This window comes from Garra rufa, chromosome 5 (assembly GCF_049309525.1).
Source record: "Garra rufa chromosome 5, GarRuf1.0, whole genome shotgun sequence".
NCBI lineage: Eukaryota > Metazoa > Chordata > Actinopteri > Cypriniformes > Cyprinidae > Garra > Garra rufa.
In genome coordinates this window covers 21,410,190-21,431,457 of record NC_133365.1, presented here as the reverse complement: position 1 = coordinate 21,431,457, position 21,268 = coordinate 21,410,190, and the positions used below count along the sequence as shown (strand labels likewise).

At 36.9% G+C, this 21,268-nt stretch overlaps 1 protein-coding gene across 1 annotated transcript; it reads left to right on the top strand.

Annotated features, from left to right (window-relative positions):
- Window positions 1–1,992: 1,992 nt before the first annotated feature.
- On the top strand, window positions 1,993–19,974 carry ptar1 (protein prenyltransferase alpha subunit repeat containing 1). Its single transcript, XM_073841016.1, has 7 exons — window positions 1,993–2,087; window positions 2,892–3,061; window positions 3,201–3,267; window positions 3,746–3,850; window positions 7,091–7,325; window positions 9,687–9,976; window positions 15,651–19,974. The coding sequence occupies exons 1-7, from the start codon at window positions 2,002–2,004 to the stop codon at window positions 15,994–15,996; spliced, it is 1,299 nt and encodes a 432-aa protein (XP_073697117.1). The 5' UTR covers window positions 1,993–2,001; the 3' UTR covers window positions 15,997–19,974.
- The last annotated feature ends 1,294 nt before the right edge of the window (window positions 19,975–21,268 follow it).

Sequence of the window (21,268 nt, the reverse complement as noted above, 5' to 3'; positions counted from 1 at the left end):
AGTGACTAACTGAAACATCACTTACCCTTCTTGCGGCTGGGAGGCCGTCTCCGTCGTTTCTCCGTCCCTGTCCGGGTTTTCACGAACTTTTGCGAGCGAGAGGGGATGACGTCATCAGGTGTTGCCCACTGCGCTGTCTAAGCCCCGCCTTGCCCGCATTCTCCACCACTGTGGCGGGAGGGACGAACGACAGACACAGTGGGTGTGGCGTCAGGCCTCGGAGAGGCTTTTATTAAACAGAAAATGAAAGAAGTGTCCAAAAGGGAAATAAAGTGTCCAAATAAAAGGGGGATCTGGTGTCCTCGTTGTGAAGGGGGTTCCGTGAAGGAGGGGCAGTGTTCAAATGGGAAGGGTCCAGGTAAGGGGCGGAGTCCGGCGGCCGCACGCGCTCCCCGCTTAGGTCCGGAGCGTGAGGGGCGGCGGCATCTCTTGCAGCAACGTCCTCCTTCTGCTGCTCTGCGGCACTCTCGGGGGATTCGACGGCCCGGCAACCTGGCCCGTCAGCCGACTAACGGGTGCGGCGTTCGTCGGACACATGGGGTCCGGCTGCTCGTCCTCTGGCGTCGCTGGCTTCCTCTTCACCCCTTCCTGGACCCACGAGGACACCAGCGTGCATGCACGGGGGAGAGACCGGTCTCCTGAGGAGAGGCGCGCTCGGCATTTAAACAGCGGCGGTGATGAGGCTTCATTCCATTCAGGTGGCCTCACACACGCCGCCAACCCGAGACGATTACTCGCCCCTCCTCTCCCCTACACACCCACTCCCGTCGGGAGCCTGGAGAAGGGCGGCGAATAAGGGATGGGGTGGTGATGATATTTAGGGGGGAGGCAGCCGACTCGTCACAATATATTTTTGTGAAAATAAAGTCAGAATTGCGAGATATAAACTTGCAATTGCAAGTTATAAAGTCGAGAAAAAAAGACTGATGTGTTCACAGAATTGCGAGTTTATATCTCACAATTCTGACTTCATTTCCCAGAATTGCGAGTTTATCTCGGAATTCTGACTTTATAACTCACAATTGCGAGTTTATATTATGCAAGACTTTATAACTCGCAATTTTGACTTTATAACTTGGAATTGTGAGTTTTTATTATATAAAAAAAAAATCTGAATTGCGAGATAACAAGTCGCAATAAAGTTTTACATTTTTATTTTTTAACCTTTTATTCAGTGGCGAAAATGGGCTTCTATCAACGGACTTCCAAAGATTTCACTATTTGGGACATGCCATGTAACTAAAATTAAATTTGAACTATGACTGGATGGAAAAGAGAAATATTAAATGGAGATTTGACATTTTTCCACCTTTTCTTTCTTTTTTCTTTTCTTTTTTTTAGTAGGCAAGTAACCAATGCGTGTATTGCTTCCAAATGTCTTTGCACCTCCATTCAGCAGCAGCCTTGTCATAACAAGATACTTTAACGTCTTAAGCAGCGAGGGTATTTGTAGCAATAGCCAACAATACATTGTATGGGTCAAAATTTTTGGATTTGGATTTTTGCAAAAGTAAAAATCACGATCCATTTTGTAAATTTCCTACCTTAAATATATCAAAACATACATTTTGATTAGTAATATGCATTGCCTAGAACTTCATTTGGACAACTTTAAAGGTGATTTTCTCAGTATTTAGATTTTTTTGCACCCTCAGATCCCAAATATTCAAATATTGGCCTATCCTAACAAACCATACATCAATGAAAAGCTTATTTATTCAGCTTTCATGTGATGTATAAAACCCTTACGACTGGTTTTGTGGTCCAGGGTCACAAATAATAATAATTATTATTATTTATTTTCAATTTTGTATGATTGAAAACAATATAATTTCCTAATTTCACGCAGCAACAATGTACGCTTTATGGTTACTAAGGTAACTTCTCTCCAGCCCTGACCAGAGCCATCGAGAAACAATCTATGGCTCTGGCCCTGACTGTACTGTGAAATGTCCCGGATGAGGTTGAGTCACCCGCGTTGACGTCACCCGAGCTCTGAAAATGGCTGAGTCGGAAGAGGAGGTGGATGTCTTGGTCCAGAGAGTTGTGAAAGATATCAATAACGCCTTCAAAAGAAACCCGAACATGTACGTATGTCAACTCGTATTGTTGTTTATCACGCGTCCGTATAGTTTAATGCTTAAAGCGGTTTAGACAGACGCGCTCAGCCGCAAGGAGAACATAGTGCAGCAGCCTGTGTAACTTGCGCAGACAGTGGCTGGCTAACTGGCTACTAACCAGCTCTAACCCGCGGGCGTCCGACGCGGACAGCAGCAGGTAGACCTCATCAACCCTCGCTTTTAGACCAGGTTGTGTGAAAATATATCGAGGGGGGCAGTTTTACAAACACCGTGCAAACGCGGAAAGTTTCTGTGAGGGAAACGCTGGGTAAAAGTGTGCATGCTTGTCATGTTGTAACTAGTACTGTGATGTGGATGTTTGGATTTGAGACTCGCTGGTCAGAGGGTGTAGCGAGGTTAAATACGTTATATTTATAGTCATACCTCTCAGCAGTGGTCCGTGTCTGTTTGTTTTTATTGTTGAGACATTCAGTGATTGCAACATTGTTGCTTGTGTATCCAAACACATCCCTTCAGTCCACATATAAACCACCTAGTCAGTCTTTTCAAAGTTCCCATCAGTGCATTCGTTATTTTCCTTTGTGTTGGATCAGTTTGTTCCAAATTTAAAGGTCAGTGCCCCGTCCCAGTGGTTTCATCACACTCTTCTCCTATGACAGAGGAGAGAGATACATCTGTAATGACTGAGTCAGTGTCAGCTGAGATGTTTGGTGCCTTATGTATTGCTGTTTGCCTTCAGCTCCCTAGTATTTAGCAGTTTCTTAAAATAGCTTTGTGGCTTGCTTTTTATCTTTTACAATGTGTTCACAGTGATGAAATCGGCCTCATTCCATGCCCCGAAGCCAGATACAACAGAAGCCCTATCGTCCTGGTGGAGAATAAGCTGGGAGTGGAGAGTTGGTGTGTCAAGTTTCTGCTGCCCTATGTGCATAATAAACTCCTGCTGTACAGGCAGAGAAAGCAGTGGCTCGATCGGGAAGGTAGGGTGAAGGTTTATTGGGTTAGCTTGTTCAGCCGGCTCACATTGCTGTGACCTTAGTCTTTATTAAAAGATGGCTGTTCATACAACAGGCCAACGCTGCTGAAAAACTGACTTCTCTCTTTCTTCTTCTCTTCAAGCACTGGTAGATATAACCTGCACATTGCTTCTCCTAAACCCAGATTTTACCACTGCGTGGAATGTCAGGTACATTTTCATTGTGTTTGTATTGCCTGAACAAAAAACCATTCTACCAAACTAACCCTTCACATACTTTCTGAATGATTATATGCACATCTGTGGTATTTTTTAGAAATTCTCTGTATTTCTTCTTTTTGATGTCTTTCTTTTTTGTTCTGAATGTGCTGTTGCTATTTTAAAAAAGCAGTCTAATTTGGGAAAGGAGACATCAAAAGACTGCTGCTGCATTTAACTCTAAATGGGACTATTTTTAAAATTTCTCATAGGGAGAAAAAATTTACTGATCTTTCTAACATTAGTTTACAACAAGAAACGCTAATCCATACCTGTTTTTTAGGCTTTTACTAGGATTTTTGCACAAATCTTGGCTGAATGTCTTCAAGATAATGTTGCATAGAAGAAACGTATTGTCCAGGAGGTGGTGCTGTATGGTTTGTTATGGTTGTACTCTTGTGAATTCATCTGAGTATTGATTGTTTTATAGGAAAGAGCTCCTGCAGTGTGGCGTATTAAACCCAGAGAAGGACCTTTACCTGGGCAAACTAGCACTGTCGAAGCATCCTAAAAGCCCAGAGACATGGATACACAGGTAAGAAGATTATTATTTTTTATATTATTTTAGAACAATAGAACAAAAAAGTAATATCATGAAATGTTATTGCAATTCAAAATAAGTTCAAATCTGAATTACTCCAGTCTTCAGTGTCACATGATCCTCTCATTCTAATATACTGATTTATTATCAATGTCGGAAACTGTTGTGCTGCTTAATATATTTAAAGAACAGCATTTATTTAAAATGGAAATCTTTTCTAACAATATTAGTCTTTACTATCACTTATCAATTTAACACATCATTGCTGAATAAGAGTATTAATTTCTTTCAAAGAAAGAAAGAAAAATTGCTGACCCCAAACTTTGATCAGTAGTGTATATTGGTACAAAAGATTTATTTTAAATAAATGCTGTTTTAAAGTATATTAAAATAGAAAAACACTATTTTAAATTGCAATAATATTTCACAGTATTAAGTTTTTTTTACGTTTATATACACTACCAGTCAAAAGTTTTTGAACAGTAAAATTTTAAATATTTTTAAAGAAGTCTCTTCTGCTCACCAAGCCAAAGTACAGCAAAAACGGTAACATTTTGACATATTTTTACTAGTTAAAATAACTGTTTTTTTTATTTGAATATATTTTAAAATGTAATTTATTCCTGTGATTTCAAAGCTGAATTTTTAGCATCATTACTCCAGTCACATGATCCTTCAGAAATCATTCTAATATTCTGATTAAAAAAAACATTGTTATTGTTGAAAACAGCTGAGTAGAAATTTTCAGGTTTCTTTGATGATTAGAACGTTTAGAAGAACAGCATTTGTCTGAAATAGAAATCTTTTGTAATATTACAAATGTCTTTATCATCACTTTTGATCAATTTAAAGCATCCAAATGCTGATCTTTGGATCTTTCTATCATCAAAGAATCCTGAAAGAATTTACTGAACTGTTTTAAATAAATAAATGATGAAAAAAATGTTTCTTGAACAGCAAATCAGAATATTAATACGATTTCTGAGGAATCATGTGACACTGAAGACTGGAGTAATGATGCTGAAATTTTAGCTTTGATCACATGAATAAATTACATTTTGTTTTAAATAGTAAAAATATTTCAGGATTTGACTCTTTTTGCTGTACTTTGGATCAAATAAATCAAATAAGTATATAGATATATTTTTTTTCCATTTACCTTCAATCAAGTTGGTTTGTTAGCCCTTTGTAGTAACATTTTTGGGCACCTATAACTTAAATTTGTTGTTGGGCATTAATGTAAACAACAGTGAAATGTTTATTTTGTGACTCAAATATTTTCTGCCTTTAGTGTATACTGTTAAAGAGAACTTTTAAAATATTAAAGATGACATTATAGAAGTGCTGTGTTCTGCACCCTTCAAGTGTCCTATTTTCCAGAGTACTTCGAGTTCACTGTTAGATTAGATGAGTCTGAATTTTCAAATAGAGATATAAAAAAAGTTATAATAAATTAGGCATTAAGAAATTAATAATGGAATTGTTGGATGCACTGTACCAGAAAATGTATGTGCTCTGCTTTCATGTCGCTAAATTAGTATGGAAGAGACCTTGCTCTCAAACTGGCTGAAACGGTGAAACAGTCTGCAATTGCAGACCTCTTGCAACATGTCAACAATGGCACATACTGAAGTTGAATTTCCTCACGGATCCACAGATCTACGGAACACTAATAAATATCCAAAGCTTGTGCTACTGACACAACCAAGAACTTATATGTACCTGCAGGGAGTGTACAGGACACATTGCAACTGTCAGATATTTTGCAAGTAATTGAATTGTTTGGATCAGGTTATCGTCTGAAGGTAATATTGAGCTATTAGATGCTTAGGAGCCACAGGGTTCTGAGATAATAATCATGAGCAATTCAGAATTATTACAAAAGATAATTAATTTTAAGCATTGTAATTGTTAGAATGGCCAAGCAGCAATTTCACGTAAAACCAATTGGCCAGACCAAACTGTAAGTTATAGAGACTTTAAACTTGGAGGGATGGTTGTACACAGACCCACTACAACATCACCAAGGCTCGACCCAATTGGCCTGACGGGGCGCTACAGTGGTCAAAAGTAGACTCCTAACCTGTTGGTTGCAGGCTCCATTCGATTGTCTTATGTCACTGGAATCCTTGGCTCACGCAGAACAAAACGCATGCCTTGGATTCACCCATCAGCGAAATATTTTGAGTTTTTGCGATTTTACAAAACTTGGAACTAGTCCTAGTTTTTTCGTACAAGAGTGAATATTAATAATTATCAAAAAAAGTTGAACTTTTGACTCTGTCACAAAGGGACATCAAAACATTTGAATAAAAACGGCGTAAACGATTTTATATTGCGCTGTTTTTCACACGTACGACCGCTATTATAGACCTCCTCAATCCGGACAACTTTGCTCCTAGAACCATTGCTGTCAGTCAAACCATTAGTTGAATGATTCAGAAGATGTAAAAAAAAAAAAAAAAAGGCATTTGCGAACTTGTCCAAGGTTTTTCGCTCAATCTGGAAAAAAAAAACAATTTAGTGCAATTCTCTGGACTCTCTAGGTCAGAGGTTCTCAACTCTGGCCCTCGAGGTCCACTTTCCTGCAGAGTTTACCTCCAACCTTGATCAAACTTGCCTGCCTGTAACTTTCTAGTAATGATGAAGAGCTTGATTAGCTTGTTCAGGTGTGTTTGATTAGGGTTGGAGCTAAACTCTGCAGGAAAATGGACCTCGAGGGCCAGAGTTGAGAACTCCTGCTCTAGGTCAATAATTATTAAAAAAATTAATAAATAATTTACCCTTTGAAAAGCTATAATGGGGTTGTTCAGAAAAGGGGCCTGTCCAAATATAGCCTATAAAGCTTAAACAAAAACTTAAAACTTAACAAAACCTGGTGAGCTCATGTGACAGGTTCTAAACAAGCATGCAAATTTTTAAGGAGATCTGACCACAGCTGGCACTATAACAGTCATAAACATTTCTGTGGTAAATTACCAGGATTGTCCAAAAAAGTTTTTTTATTTATTGATTTAGGTGGTTACAGACTTGCTAAATAATATATAATGTCTTTTTTCATTTGTGCTTAAATGTCTTTAAGCACTTGAACCCCGGCATTGCTGTTTGCAGCTGTTTTGTTATTGTCTTTCATAATTTGCAGATTTTGCTCTCTCAAATAAAACCATAAGCGTTAAATTCCTTGTGCATCCAGGCATGTGATCAGTCTGCTTCATTTGTTTGCTGTGAACACAGGCGCTGGGTGTTACAGTGGCTGCAGAAGGAGTGCTCTCCCTCTGGACAAGAACCGAAGGATCAGGCTGAACCCAGAGGAGACGCTGCGAGGAGGAGACCGTGCGAACGGCTGCAGAGAGCCTTGCAGGAGGAGATGAAGGTTTGTGCGGACGCAGCCGGTCGTTACCCCAGCAACTACAATGCCTGGTCCCATCGCATCTGGATACTGCAAAACATGGCTAAAGGCAATCTGAAGGTAGGCTGGCTCAGTCCACTGCAGCTTTCTGCACTGTCTCTGTGTGATTTATCATAATGACTGAAAACTGGTGTCTGTTGGATGTTGCTTTGTTTGCGTACATCTCAAAGATTAGATTTGTCTTGGATTACTTTAAGGAGTGATGGATCACGCTGGCATATCATCTGTGTCGTTACATGGAAGGCAACATGAGATGGTTATTTATGAGGTTGATAAATCTACCTGAGCCTTTGATGATCTGATCTTAATACCTTTCTTCTCCACTTGAATTGTCTGAGGAAGAGACCTGATTACAGATGCCACAGTTTTCTGTCTTTTTAGCTTTATTTATTTTTAATTTTTAGTGCTGTTATTCAGGAGAGCTTATTGGCTCTTAGGGGGTCACTGAGTGCCAGACCTTTGATGTGCTTATCCTTTCTTAATTGGATGCAAAATTAGGCAAATGTTATAGGGCTCAATCCAAGTTAAAGGCCCTCATATAAAAAGGATGATCCTTTAGATTTAATGATCCAGGACTAAACAGACTTGAACCAGTCTGAGCTGTTCATAGGCTATTTCAGGAGTAATTGGGTTATGCGGCTGTCGTCTTGCATCTCTGCATGTCTTGTTTGGTACTGTTTTCCTTGGTCTGATTTTCCACCCTAGATCTCCGTATTACCGTGTTGACTTAGTATACAATCTAAACAAAATCATGTTTTATTTTAAAATACTCTTGGATATTTAATAATGCACGCTCAATTTCTTTATTTTTACCGTTAAATTGTCTAATGCTCACTTAAAGTTAATCTTAATAACACTGTTAAAAATATAAATTTAGCAAATATTTATTTTTAGTTTATTTAAACAAAATTGTACATATTTAATATCAGCTATTCATCAGTGAATATTTAATATTAGTGCATCTAATTTTTGCAGTGCTGCAGAAGTTTTTTATTATTATTTCATTTTATTTAGACAAATGCTGTCTAAATAAATGAATACATTTCATTTATGTAGACAAATACTTATTCAGACAAATGTTTTTTGTTGTTGCTTATTTAGACAAAATTGTGTATATTGCTTATAACATTGTCAAACTGAAATTTAATATTGGTGCCTAAAATTTTTTTCTTTGTTTTTTTATTTATTTATTTTTAGACAAATGCGTTCAAATAATTTCATATATTTTATTTATTCAGACAAATGCTTAATTTTTTTTCATATTTATTTAAATTAAATCATATATATTTTATAACAGCCATTCATTAGGCGTTGGCTATAACATAAAGTTTTTTCATTTATTTACACAAAATTGTATATATTCAATATCAGCCATTAATCAGTTCCTGGTTATAACATTTGTCAAAAAGAATTGTAATATTGGTGTATCCAATTTTTGCAGTGCTGCAGAAATTATTTATTTACTTTTTTAAATTTATTTAGAAAAATGATTATTTAGACTTTTTTTCATTTATTTAAACTAAACTGTACAAAATAAGATATTTTGAAATCATGTTTATTTTAAAATACACTTGGATATTTAATTATGCATGCTCAGTTTCTTTATTTATACCATTAAATAATTTAATGCTCACTTAAAATGATTAATCATTAATATTTTAATAACACTGTTAAATATAAACTTCACCAAATCTCAAAGTGAATGTTCATTATTAATCCTGTACATTATTTTGTAATGCATCAATTGACATTTAAAACATTTGTTTTATTTTTCATTTATTTAAACAAAATTGTATATATTTAATATCAGCCATTAATCAGTGCATACAATTCTTGAAATACTGCAGAAATTAGTTTTTTATGTAGTTTAATATATTTCGAAATAAAAAAATTCTCTATTTATTTAGACAAATACTATCTAAATAAATTTATATATTTCATTTTTTTAGACAAATGCTTATTTAGTTATTTAGACTTTTATTTATTTAAACAATTTTATATATTTATACAGCCATTCATAAGTGAATACATTTCTTATATTTAGACAAATATTTTTTTTCCCCATCTTTTTAGACAAAACTATATATATATATATATATATATATATATATATATATATATATATATATATATATATATTTAATATCAGCCATTCGTTATTGGTTTTAACATTGTCAAACTGAATTTTAATGTTGGTGCATTTAATTTTTGCAGTGCTGCAAACAATGCATAATAATATGCATATATATTTGCATGATATTCTGCATATTTCATTAAAGGCTTTTGAATAAATTGATTGTGCTGATATTCGTAGCACTTACAACTTGGCAATTGAACTAAAAATAACCTAAAACTCCGCTACAACAACCTGAATCACGATGCTGTTAAATGAATATAGTACTCTGTGACTTTCTACTCCAGGTTCTGCATGATGAGCTGTCCTCCACTCGACTATGGGTGTCCATGCACGTGTCAGATCACAGCGGCTTCCACTACCGTCAACACCTGCTCAAGGCCCTGGCCAGAGAGCTGAGCCAAGTTGGAGAGACGGAGCTCCACCCTACCCAGCAGCCTAATGGAGAGAGCACAGCGGGCGCGTCTGATGACAATCACCATAATGACGTCATCCCTCAGCTCTTCCACGACGAGATGGAGCTCTGCACTGATCTCATAGAGTCATATCCAGGCCACGAGACGCTGTGGTGCCACAGGTGAGAGTGATCAGGCAGTGTTCGAAGCCAGTAACGCATCTCCAGGTTTTGCTGTGCTGATGCAATCAGTCAACATCAGACTGCGCTTCCACAAGTCTCAGTGTGAATACAGTGACTTTGTTTGCCAGAAGTCTGTCCTTGGCCCTCAGCTGGTCTGGCCTGATGTGTTTATGGCTTACTGTTAGAAAATGATGGATGGTCTTATGCTGCAGAGTTGTAGCTCACTGAGGGAGAGGCAAGCAGTTTGCTGGATCTTTTTCTAGCTCTTTCAGTTTTTCCCCCTTCTCAGCCTCGTCCCTCATGGCTGAGGCAAGGAGCAGCTGCTCGGTGAATGGTGTTTATATATCTATAGCTTGTGTTTCCCCTCTAAAGTGCGTCATGCAACAGATCTATTTCATTTACAAGTCTGCTGTTAGTTTGAAGATATGAGGAATTGTTTGTGCAACATCTCATGCCTCTAAATGATAAATATTATAAAACATAATGTATCAATAAGCCCTAGCTTGCTTTAGTTCAGTGTTTCCTAACCTTTTTCTGCCGCGGCACAGTTTTGATCAGTAAAAAAATCCCACGGCACACCCCTAAGCACTCAAAAAGTGGGGAAAGGTTTTTTCCAACAATTAAACAATGTGTTGTCAGAGTTGTTGACTTTGACTTTATATATGATCAGACACTTACACTTAACATTTTCTGAAAATCATGCTTAAATGGAGTTAACAAGGCTTTTGACAAGTAAATGACGGAGATCTGAGTTTTGTCTGTCATTAGAATGGCTGCCTCTGAGGCAGTAAATAAATTGCATTACGTTTCATCAAGTTACAGGTTGTAAAGTTGTTGTAGCTCAGTTTTACTTCTTGTTTAATACATTTGGCCAAAATCTCATATAAAAGATGAACCGCTATGCACAGGATATTTAAAACGTACAAAGGTATATTGGCTACAACAAGACAGAAAATGCTAAGACTCTTCTCCGCTCTTCAAACACACAAAACATTAGCCTTTATAGACATAGTTAGACATAGTGTAAAGTTCTTTATTTACCCTTGCACTGTGAAGAAGTAAACGTCTGTCTTCAAACTGTGCATCACAGCACTTTATTCTGAATGGAGGCGGGGTAGAGTTACAAATTTTGACTGACAATTTGAGGATCCAGTGGCGTTACAAGGTTTAGTTACAAGCTCTTTTGAATGTGTTTCATTGGTTAAATATTTGTAAAACCCACAAACAGACATAATGATGACCAATAGGTTGGGAAACACTGCTTTGGTTCATACATAAGCCTTTTTCTGTTTATTAAAATGATTGTTTTTGAAATGGTTTTGCTTTAGGACTACTAAGTGGATGGCAAGTGACAACACAGCTTGGCAAACTGCTTATCATGCTAAAATTATGCTAATCATGACAAAATTTAATTTTGTCATTTACTCAACACCTGACTGACTTGGAGCTTTGTAGCATATATTTATATAAATATATATTTATAAAAAAAAAAACTGCGCATCCAGAAAGTATTCGCAGTGCTTGACTTTTTCCACATTTTATGTTACAGCCTTATTCCAAAATAGATTAAATTCATTATTTTCGTCAAAATTCTACAAACAATACCCCATAATGGCAGCATGAAAAAAGTTTGTTTGAAATCTTTGTAAATTTATAAAAAATGAAAAAAATCACATGTACATAAGTATTCACAGCTTTTGCTCAGTACTTTGTTGAAGCACCTTTGGCACCAATTACACAGCCTCAACTCTTTTTGGGTATGATGCGACAAGCTTTGCTCATCATAATCATTTGACAATTATTTGCCATTCTTTTCCTCGCCTCTTCACCTCTCAAGCTCTATCAGCTTGGATGGGGGAAGATGCACATTATTAGGTTTCAAGTCCAGGCTCTGGCTGGGCCACTCAAGGACGTTCACAGACTTGTCTCTAAGCCACTCTTGCTGTGTGCTTAGGGTCAATGTCCTGTTGGAAGGTGAACCTTCTGCCCAGTCTGAGGTTCTGAATGCCCTGGACTAGGTTATTATTAAGGCTATCTCAATATTTTGGTGCATCGAGCTTTTCTTCTACTCTGACGAGTCCCTCAGTCCCTGTCTCTGAAAAAAACAGCCCCACAGCATGAGGCTGCTACCAGCACACTTTACTGTTGGGATGTTACTCTGCAGGTGATAAGCAGAGCCTGCTTTCCTCCAAACATGATACTTGAAATTGAGGTTCATCAGACCAGAGAATCTTGTTTCTTACAGTCTGAGGGTCCTTCAGGTGCTTTTGTGCAAATTCCAAGTGTGTTTTCATGTGTCTTCACTGAGGAGAAGATTGAGTTTGGCCACACCGCCATTAATCCCTGGGGTCTCATTTACAAACGTTGCATATGCACAAAATGGGCATATAAATATAATTTCCACACACATATCCGGATATATAAAAATAAACTAGGCGTAAATATGTACACACCATACGGACATTCTAGAACATGCGTTCAAACTCTTTAAACACTGTCTTTATTTCGATATGCATTAACATTAAATATTTCGCTCTCATTAATGGAGATAAGCACTGAAATTATATAAAGTTATTATACAGAAGTTAAACAAAATTGCATTTAGACATATAGTGGATGCACTTGATCACTTTTCCTGTGGCACGCTATGTTTTAATGACAGCGAGTGCTATAGAAACACAATTTATTTTTAAACTTAACTGCAGATCCTATGTAAGGAAAAAATATTTTTGTGAAAACAATGATTATGATGTGCATTTACTTCGACATTATGGCGGACACTGCTGGATTCAGTGGTTGAACGGTTCGTTGCCCAGTTTGAATAGTTATGATAATTACTGTAGCCTACAACCGCAGCTGCACAGAGGTGTTGATGTCATATTATGGTATCTCCACCACATTACGAAAAATACCACTGTATTTGAAGGATACAACTCGAAGAAAATGCACAAAGAAAAATAGATGTTCACCTTATCAGCAAAACTGCATACATTTATTTTGATTTGAATTGTTTTAAACTATTTAAATTTGGCTTGTGTAAAAGAATGACAATCCACTCTATTCTACATCTGAGAGCTATTTAAAACAGTTTTGTTTTTATGGATATTTTCATATATTTATAATAAACATAAGGATACTGGAGCATTTTTTGCAATAAAAATGAATGTGTATGGCACAAATGGAATTTGAGGCCGTATCTCATATTTCCTTAATGTCTTCTACCTTTGACGGAGTTAAACATGGTGTCACGTGCATGGGAATATGCATGGAAATGATATGCAGATTAGGTTTTGCGGAATAAAACTAGGCGTTGTAAACTCCATATATGCTGATTACGGGGAGGAGACAGGGTGGAGATGCACGTACACACAATCTTCCCCTGAATGGGATTTATAAAGGGATTTTTGCACAGGTTCTGGTGTACACATGGCTTTAAAAATCTGAAAACTTTTGCGCACAAGTACAGTTTTGGGATGAAATCTACAGAGAGTTTTATAAATGAGACCGTAGGTTGGTGGAGTGTGCAGTGATGTTTGTCCTTCTGAAGGTTTTTCGTATCTCCACGTATGATCATGGAGCTCAACTAGAGTGACCATCAGGTTCTTGGTCACCAGTCCAGCCAAGGCCCTTCTCCATCAGTTGCTAAGTTTGGTCAGGAGGCCAGCTCTAGGAAGAGTCCTGGTTGTTTCAAACTTTTTCCATTTAAGGGTAAGAGAGACTTCATGCTTCTGTGAACCTTTAATGCTGCAGAAATGTTTCTGTACCCTTTCCCAGATCTGTGCCTCAATACAAGCCTGTTTCAGAAGTCTACAGACAATTCCTTAGACTTCATGGCTTGGTTTGTGCTCTGACATGCACAGTTAACTGTGGGATCTTATATAGACAGGTGTGTGTCTTGAATTTACCACAGGTGTGCTCAAATCAAGTGGTAGAAACATCTCAAGGATGATCAGTGGAAACGGGATGCTCCTGAGCTCAATTTTGAGTGTCATGGCAAAGGCTGTGAATACTTATGTACATGAAATTTACATGAAATGTTTTTCTTTTTTTAATATAAATTTGCAAAAAAATTAAACAAACCTCTTTAATGAATTGAATCTATTTTGGAAGAAGGCTGTAACATAAAATGTGGTAAAAGTGAAGCGCTGTGAATACTTTCCTTTCTATAATGAAACAGATTTGAGATGAAGAAAGTGAAAGAATGAAGATGAACAAATTTTAAATTCGATGTTAAGGAACTACCCCAATGGTCAAGCTTTCTTGTTCCACAAGGAAAAGTAGTGGATGTTAAAGTAGTCAAAATGGACATTTTGTCTAATCGCAGTTCTACTACAGTTCTCTGGTGTGATAAGCACAGTATTTTATCATATAAACTTCCTTTTTGATACATTTATGGTGCTTTTTAAAGCTTGAAAGCTTGAGTCTGGATTCATTGTAATTGCATGGTAAAGAGCAAGTAGTACGATGTCTAATCCTGTTCGTGGATGAAAGTTATACAGTTTCCGAAGAACATGAGGGTAAGTAAATAATGACAATCTATATGACAGCCAAGTGCATAACATGTCACTGAGATATTTCCACAATGTTTATCTCTGTTGCAAGTAAAACTGTATGCAATATAGTTTGTAATGTATTTTCTGCTACTTTGGATAGTGTGGATTTTGTTAGGTTTTTAAACATGAGTGCATGTCTTTTAAAAGTTACTAAGCCTATTAAAGGATTAGTTCACTCCTGAATAAAAAAATCCTAATAATTTACTTACCCCATGTCATCCAGGATGTTCATGTCTGTCTTTCTTTCTTTCTTAGTTGAAATAAAATTAAGGTATTTGAGGAAAGAATTCCAAGATTTTTCTCTATATAGTGGACTTCAATGGGAATCAACAGGTTGAAGGTCCAAATGGCAGTTTCAATGCAGCTTCAAAGAGCTCTACACAATCCCAGCTGAGCAATAAGAGTCTCATCTAGCAAAACGATCTGTCATTTCCTAAAAAAATAAAATAAAAATAAAAGTTTGTACTTTTTAACCACAAATGCTCCTCTTGCACTAGCTCTGTGATGCGCATCCTTGAGTTCATGCATTATGTAGTTACCTTGGACATGTCAGAGCGGTTAGTTCTTCATCTGTGCACTTAGGTTCAAAAATGTAGGTTAGGGCGAAAACCTCATTTTCATTGTTTTACCTTATTTTGCAAAGGGCGTTTGACTTTCTTTACACGTTGGCTTTGTAAACACTGGGTTGGTACTTTCGCCTATGTCCAACGTTGATTACATATTACATTACATTACATTGTTTCTCGGCTGGCATCGTGTAGAGCCTTTTGAAGCTACATTGAAACTGCAATTTGGACATTCAACCTCTTGATCCCCATTGACGTCCACTATATGGAGAAAAATCCTGTAATGTTTTCCTCAAAAACCTTAATTTCTTTTCAACTGAAGAAGAGATGAAGACATGAACATCTTGGATGACATAGGGGTGAGTGAATTATCAGGAAATTTTAATTCTAGAGTGAACTAATCGTTTAATATTGCTATTCTAACATTGCATCATTGCATGCATTTTCTCTGTGAATATCATATCAGACCTGTATTTTGTGTTATAGTCAATTGTATTTTAGTATATCATTTATGTGGTTTTTGAACAAACTCAAACATCCACACTTCTCCAACAGGCGGCATGTCTTCTACCTGTGGCACCAGTGGCGGAGAGAGCACTTCCAGGGGGCAGGGTCACAATCTCCACCTCTCACCCACACCGACGTCCTCCTCAGTGAGGAGCCCTGTGACGACAGCAGCGTCTCCCAGGCCATGGACGTGGACTGTGTTCTGGACGGGAGCAAACACGGAAGCTACAAGCAGGACACCAAGCGACTAAAGCGGGGGCCGCTGCTTCCCCACCCCGGACTTCCCTCCGAGCACACATTTGTCTCTAAAATCCTCACTGGCTGCCGGAGCCCCGAGCAAAGCCGCTTTGCCATTGCCTACAGGAAGTGGCTGGACTCAGTTATAGGTCAGTAGCGTGAGAAACACTCCGCCCACCACGATGTGGGAGAGCTGTGATAGGTCAACTTATTTCTGGCTCCAACCGCCCACACCCAGTTCTCTGAAACTGGCTGGACTTCTCGGCCGGTTGGTTTGTCAGAGATGCTCTGCCGGAGCAAATTCCCACTCGTGATGAAAACCCATGACCTGTCTCGGCAGTCTTAAGCCTGGTCTGTTTCAGCTGCTTTAGTTCAGGTACTGGATATCTCAGGTCTGTTTTCAGTGTACAATCCTTTTCTCTATCAGAAGCTACACGTTTGTAGTCTTTTTGTTTTCATACAGTTTTGTTAGTTTTTATGTTGTTTAAAGTCTTCCACCACAAATCAATTACAGTATGCTCTCATCATGCTGTCTGCAGTTTGACGATTCCTGTCGGGAATCTTAAACGCACACTGTGGTGCACACTTGAAGGGAGCACTTAGAGCCCAAAGTGATTCTGACCCAGTTTCCCTCTTTTGTTTAATTGAGGGCAGACTGGCTCTGAATCTCATCTACTGCTCCTCTTTGAACTTTTGTACTGAAGCATGAACATTTTTCAATGAATACCTAGACGTTTTGCTACAATCAGTAACGTGAGCACAATCATTGAAGTTAAAGATTCCTGGAGCCATTTGATATAAAATAATAGGGCTGAAGACAGACATTTCATGAGTTTTAATAATCTTCAATCAATAAAACCGAATAATGCACATGAAATTGATCAAATTTTCTAGGCGCTGTCCTCATTCAGGTGAGTATTTGTTTTCTATGACATATCTGTTGCAGGGTCAGCATTTCTTCAGTTCGTGGGCATTTGAGAATAAATGTTCCTGAAGCACATCATCATCACTCATTAGGATAACGAAGGCCACGTTGTCACATGGACTAGCCTCAGCATTCAAGCACAAGTTTTGGGTTACAGTTCATCCAGGTGGTCTCACAGATGCATGGGTTTTCATGATGAACGGGAATTGCAGAAGTAGGAATAGGCTTTTCTCAGCTCGGCCCAAACGTGGCTGCAGAAATAACACGCTGCCACGTTCAAGCCCATCTGGTGCAGAATGGTGCTTATTCTCTGCACCGGGGGAGTATGGACCCCCTGACGGGCCTGGGTTTACAAATGCTGCTTTTTGTTTAACACTATTTTGAACTTAAAGTATATTTATGCAAATATGAAAGTGAAATGTTGTTAGCTTCACTTATGTGATGATTTATTAAAACTAATAAGCTATTAGACAGTTATGGTTGACTCACTGTTACTCAGTAATTATTAAACTTGTAATAAACTTTGAAGTTTCACAGGCTCAATCTTGCATCGACAACTTAATTCATTCACAACTTAGAGTAGGTTGTGTAAAATCTGATTCGATTTTATTATATCTCTCTCTTAAATCAAAGACAGTGCCCATTTCTACATATGCAAAACTATTCTAGTTAGGTTAAATCATTTTAACAGTCTAGCAAAGCTTATATGAATCTGTGTCCTTCAGCATATCTATAAGACTTGGAAAAGTTTGATCTTAAAGGATTAATTCACTTCCAGAATGGACATTTTTTTTGATAATTTATTCATCCTCTTGTCATCCAAGATATTCATGTCTTTCTTTCTTCAGTGTCAAGGAAATGAGGAAAACATTCCAGGATTTTTCTTGGTTGAAAGTCCAAATTGCAGCTTCAAAGGACTCTACACGATCCCAGTTGAGGAATAACGGTCTTATCTAGCAAAATGATCTGTCATTTTCTAAAAAAAAATACAAATTTGTGACCCTGGACCACAAAACCAGTCTTAAGTCGCTGGGGTTTATTTGTAGCAATAGCCAAAAATACATTGTAAAGGTCAAAATTATTGATTTTTCTTTTGTCAAAAATTATTAGGAAATTAAGTAAAGATCATGTTACATTAAGATTTTTTGTAAAATTCCTACTGTAAACCTATCAATTTAATTTTTGATTAGTAATATGCATTGTTAAGAACCTAATTTGTACAACTTTAAAGGTGATTTTCTCAGTATTTTGATTTTTTTGCACCCTAAGATTCCAGATTTTCAAATAGATGTATCTCGGCCAAATATTGTTCTATCCTAACAAACTATACATCAATAGAAAGCTTATTTATTGAGCTTTCATATGCTGCATATATCTCTTGTAAAATTTAAACTTATGACTGGTTTTGTGGTCCAGGGTCACATTTATAAAATTTAACCACAAATGCTCATCTTGAACTAGCTCTGCGATGTGCGTCTTCACACATTACATTATCACATTGAAAAAGTCATGTGTGGTTAGTTCTTTGATTGTGTACTTCGGTTCAAAAAGGTACAGTAGGCTAAAAAACTTAACAAAAATTTTGTAAAGGCCGTTTGACTTTCTTTGCACATTCACGTTGTAATCAGTGGGTCAGTACTTCCATGTACATCTCAAGCTAGTGCAAAATGAGCATTTGTGGTTAAAGTATATAAATTTGTATTTTTCTTTGAAAACGGCCGATTGTTTCACTAGATAAGACAATTATTCTTCGGCTGGCATCGTGTAGAGCCCTTTGAAGCTGTGCTAAATCTGCAATTTGGACCTTCAACCCATTGGCCACCATTGAAGTCCACTATATAAAGAAAAATCCTGGAACATTTTCCTCAAAAACCTTTCCTTTCGACTGAAGAAAGAAAGACATGAACGTCTAGGATGACGTGGATGAGTAAATTGTCAGGATTTTCATTCTGGAAGTGAACTTCTCCTTTAAGTTTCACTGTTCTTCTTTTTTTGCACAGTTGCACAAGAACTAGATTTATGAAAGTAGTTGAGTTATGTAACTTCTAGACTGACACTAGACTTTATAAAGGGCCATGTCAGAGTGGTTTTCTCTGTTCCTGCATGACTTTTTTTTTTTTTTTTTTGCATTGAGCTGCAGCAGCAAAATTGCCAGATGTCTGTCACCATATTCTGAAAGGTTCCCCTCAAGAATAAAGCCAGCTTTTCCTCCACACCATTCCTCTGTATAACGCAATGTTTAGCAACTACACTGACAGCGTTTGATCATTTTTCACTTTTTATAAGTACAGGTGTGTGCACAGGTGCTTGTTTTAGATGATTTTAGCATCTCCCCTCCCCCCTCCCCCCCCTCTTACACCTGCTGTTAAACAAACTGCTCCTAATAGAGACCTTTATGGATGAATAGTCTAAAACTGGAACTGATCTGCTCTGTCACTCTGACCTGTAATTATCTCTTTGCGTGTACGTTATGTGTACTGTTGTATTGGGATCAAAGTCACATTGTCATTGTATTTTATTACATTTTATTATATTTTTTTGATTGCATGACCCATACATGCAGAGACAGAGACCCCACACTGATTTTGACTTCCTAAATATTTAACAATTAGCTCTCTGTACTGCTATAAGTGTTTTTAAAATGCATTGCCTACTAACTTAAACCCTTCATAGACAGTCTTACCAGTTGTATTGTTGAAAACATACAATATGTCTTTATATCTGTTCAGGGCTTCCTGTTTTACATTATTCTCTTTTTTTAAGCAGATCATAAATAGTCCTACATTACCTTAGAGGTTTAAAAGATGTGTACATTAATATGAATTACACTGAGGAAGCACATAGTATTTCCAGTTGTCCTGTCAGTTTTTATTGTTGTATTGTCCAGTTGCTGTGTGAATACCAAAAGTTTTAACAGCAGTTACACTGTAAAGCATAAACACCGATTTTAAATTACTTGTACATCTATGCAGAAGCATGACAGAGTTCATTTAGCTTTAGAAAGAACAAATGTAGCCTAAGATTTTGTATTTGCCTCCTGTTTTGTCTGATAAGCTAATAAGGTACTGTAGGTTTTTACAGCCAAAATAACCAACATTTATAGCATCTCATCCATTATGTATTTTATATTTATTTGTATTAAAAACTGTATTGACAGTAGTTGTTTTGTCAGTTGCCTACCACATTAAATAAAGCTACTCTGAAAAGGTCCATCTCACATTTTTATTTCCTATTATTTCGCATTCATGACCATTTTACGTTTTTTTAAATCATGTCATGTGTATACAGTCAAAAGTTTACACACACCTTGCAGAATTTGCAAAATGCTAATTATTTTACCAAAATAAGAGGGATCATACAAAATGCATGTTATTTTTAATTTAAATCTGACTTGAATTAGATATTTTACATAAGATGTTTACATATAGTCCACAAGAGAAAATAATAGTTGAATTTATAAAAATACACTTGATTCTTAATACTGTGTTGTTACCTGAATTTTTTACTAATTTTTTTAGTGATAGTTGTTCATGAGTCCCTTGTTTTCATCAGAAAAATCCGTTAGGTCCCACAAATTCTTTTTGTTTTTCAGCATTTTTGTGTATTTGAAACCTTTCCAACATTGACTGTATAACCTTTTCACACTGCGGACAACTGAAGAACTCAAATTCAACTATTACAGAAGGTTCAAACACTTACTAATGCTTCAAGAGGAAACACAATGCATTAAGAGCTGGGGGGTGAAAACTTTTAAATTTGACTATCAAGGTAAATTTAAATTATTTTGTCTTCTGAGAAACATATAAGTATCTTCTGTAGCCTCTGAAGGGCAGTACTATAAAAAAAATTATATTTAGGCAAAATAAGAAAAATACAAATCTTTATTCTGTTCAAAAGTTTACACCCCTGGCTCTTAATGCCACTGAGTTGTCTTCAGTGTGAAAAGATGGATATCAAAATCATGCAGTCATTGTTGGAAAGAGTTCAAATACACAAAAATGCTGAAAAACCAAAGAATTTGTGGGACATGAAGGATTTTTCTGAAGAACAGCGGGCAGTTTAACTGTTCAGGACAAACAAGGGACTCATGAACAGCCATCGCTAAACAAACAAACAAAAAAACAGTTGTGGATCATTCAAGTAACAACACTGTATTAAGAATCAAGTGTATGTAAACTTTTGAACGGGGTCATTTTTATAAATTCAACTATTATTTTCTCTTGTGGACTATGTGAACCTCCTTTATGTAAAATATCTTATTCAGGTCGGCCCTTAAAATAAAAAATCACATGCATTTTGTATAATCTCTGTCATTTTGGTCAAATAATTACCATTTTACAGATTCTGCAAGGTGTATGTAAACTTTTGACCTCAACTGTGTTTGTTAAACAAAGACCTTATTCCACCTTTACAAATTCAGGGTTGATAAGTTTTTTTTTTATGTTTTGGAAATAAGTCCCTTATGCTCATTAAGGCTGCATTTATTTATTTATTACAAATCTAA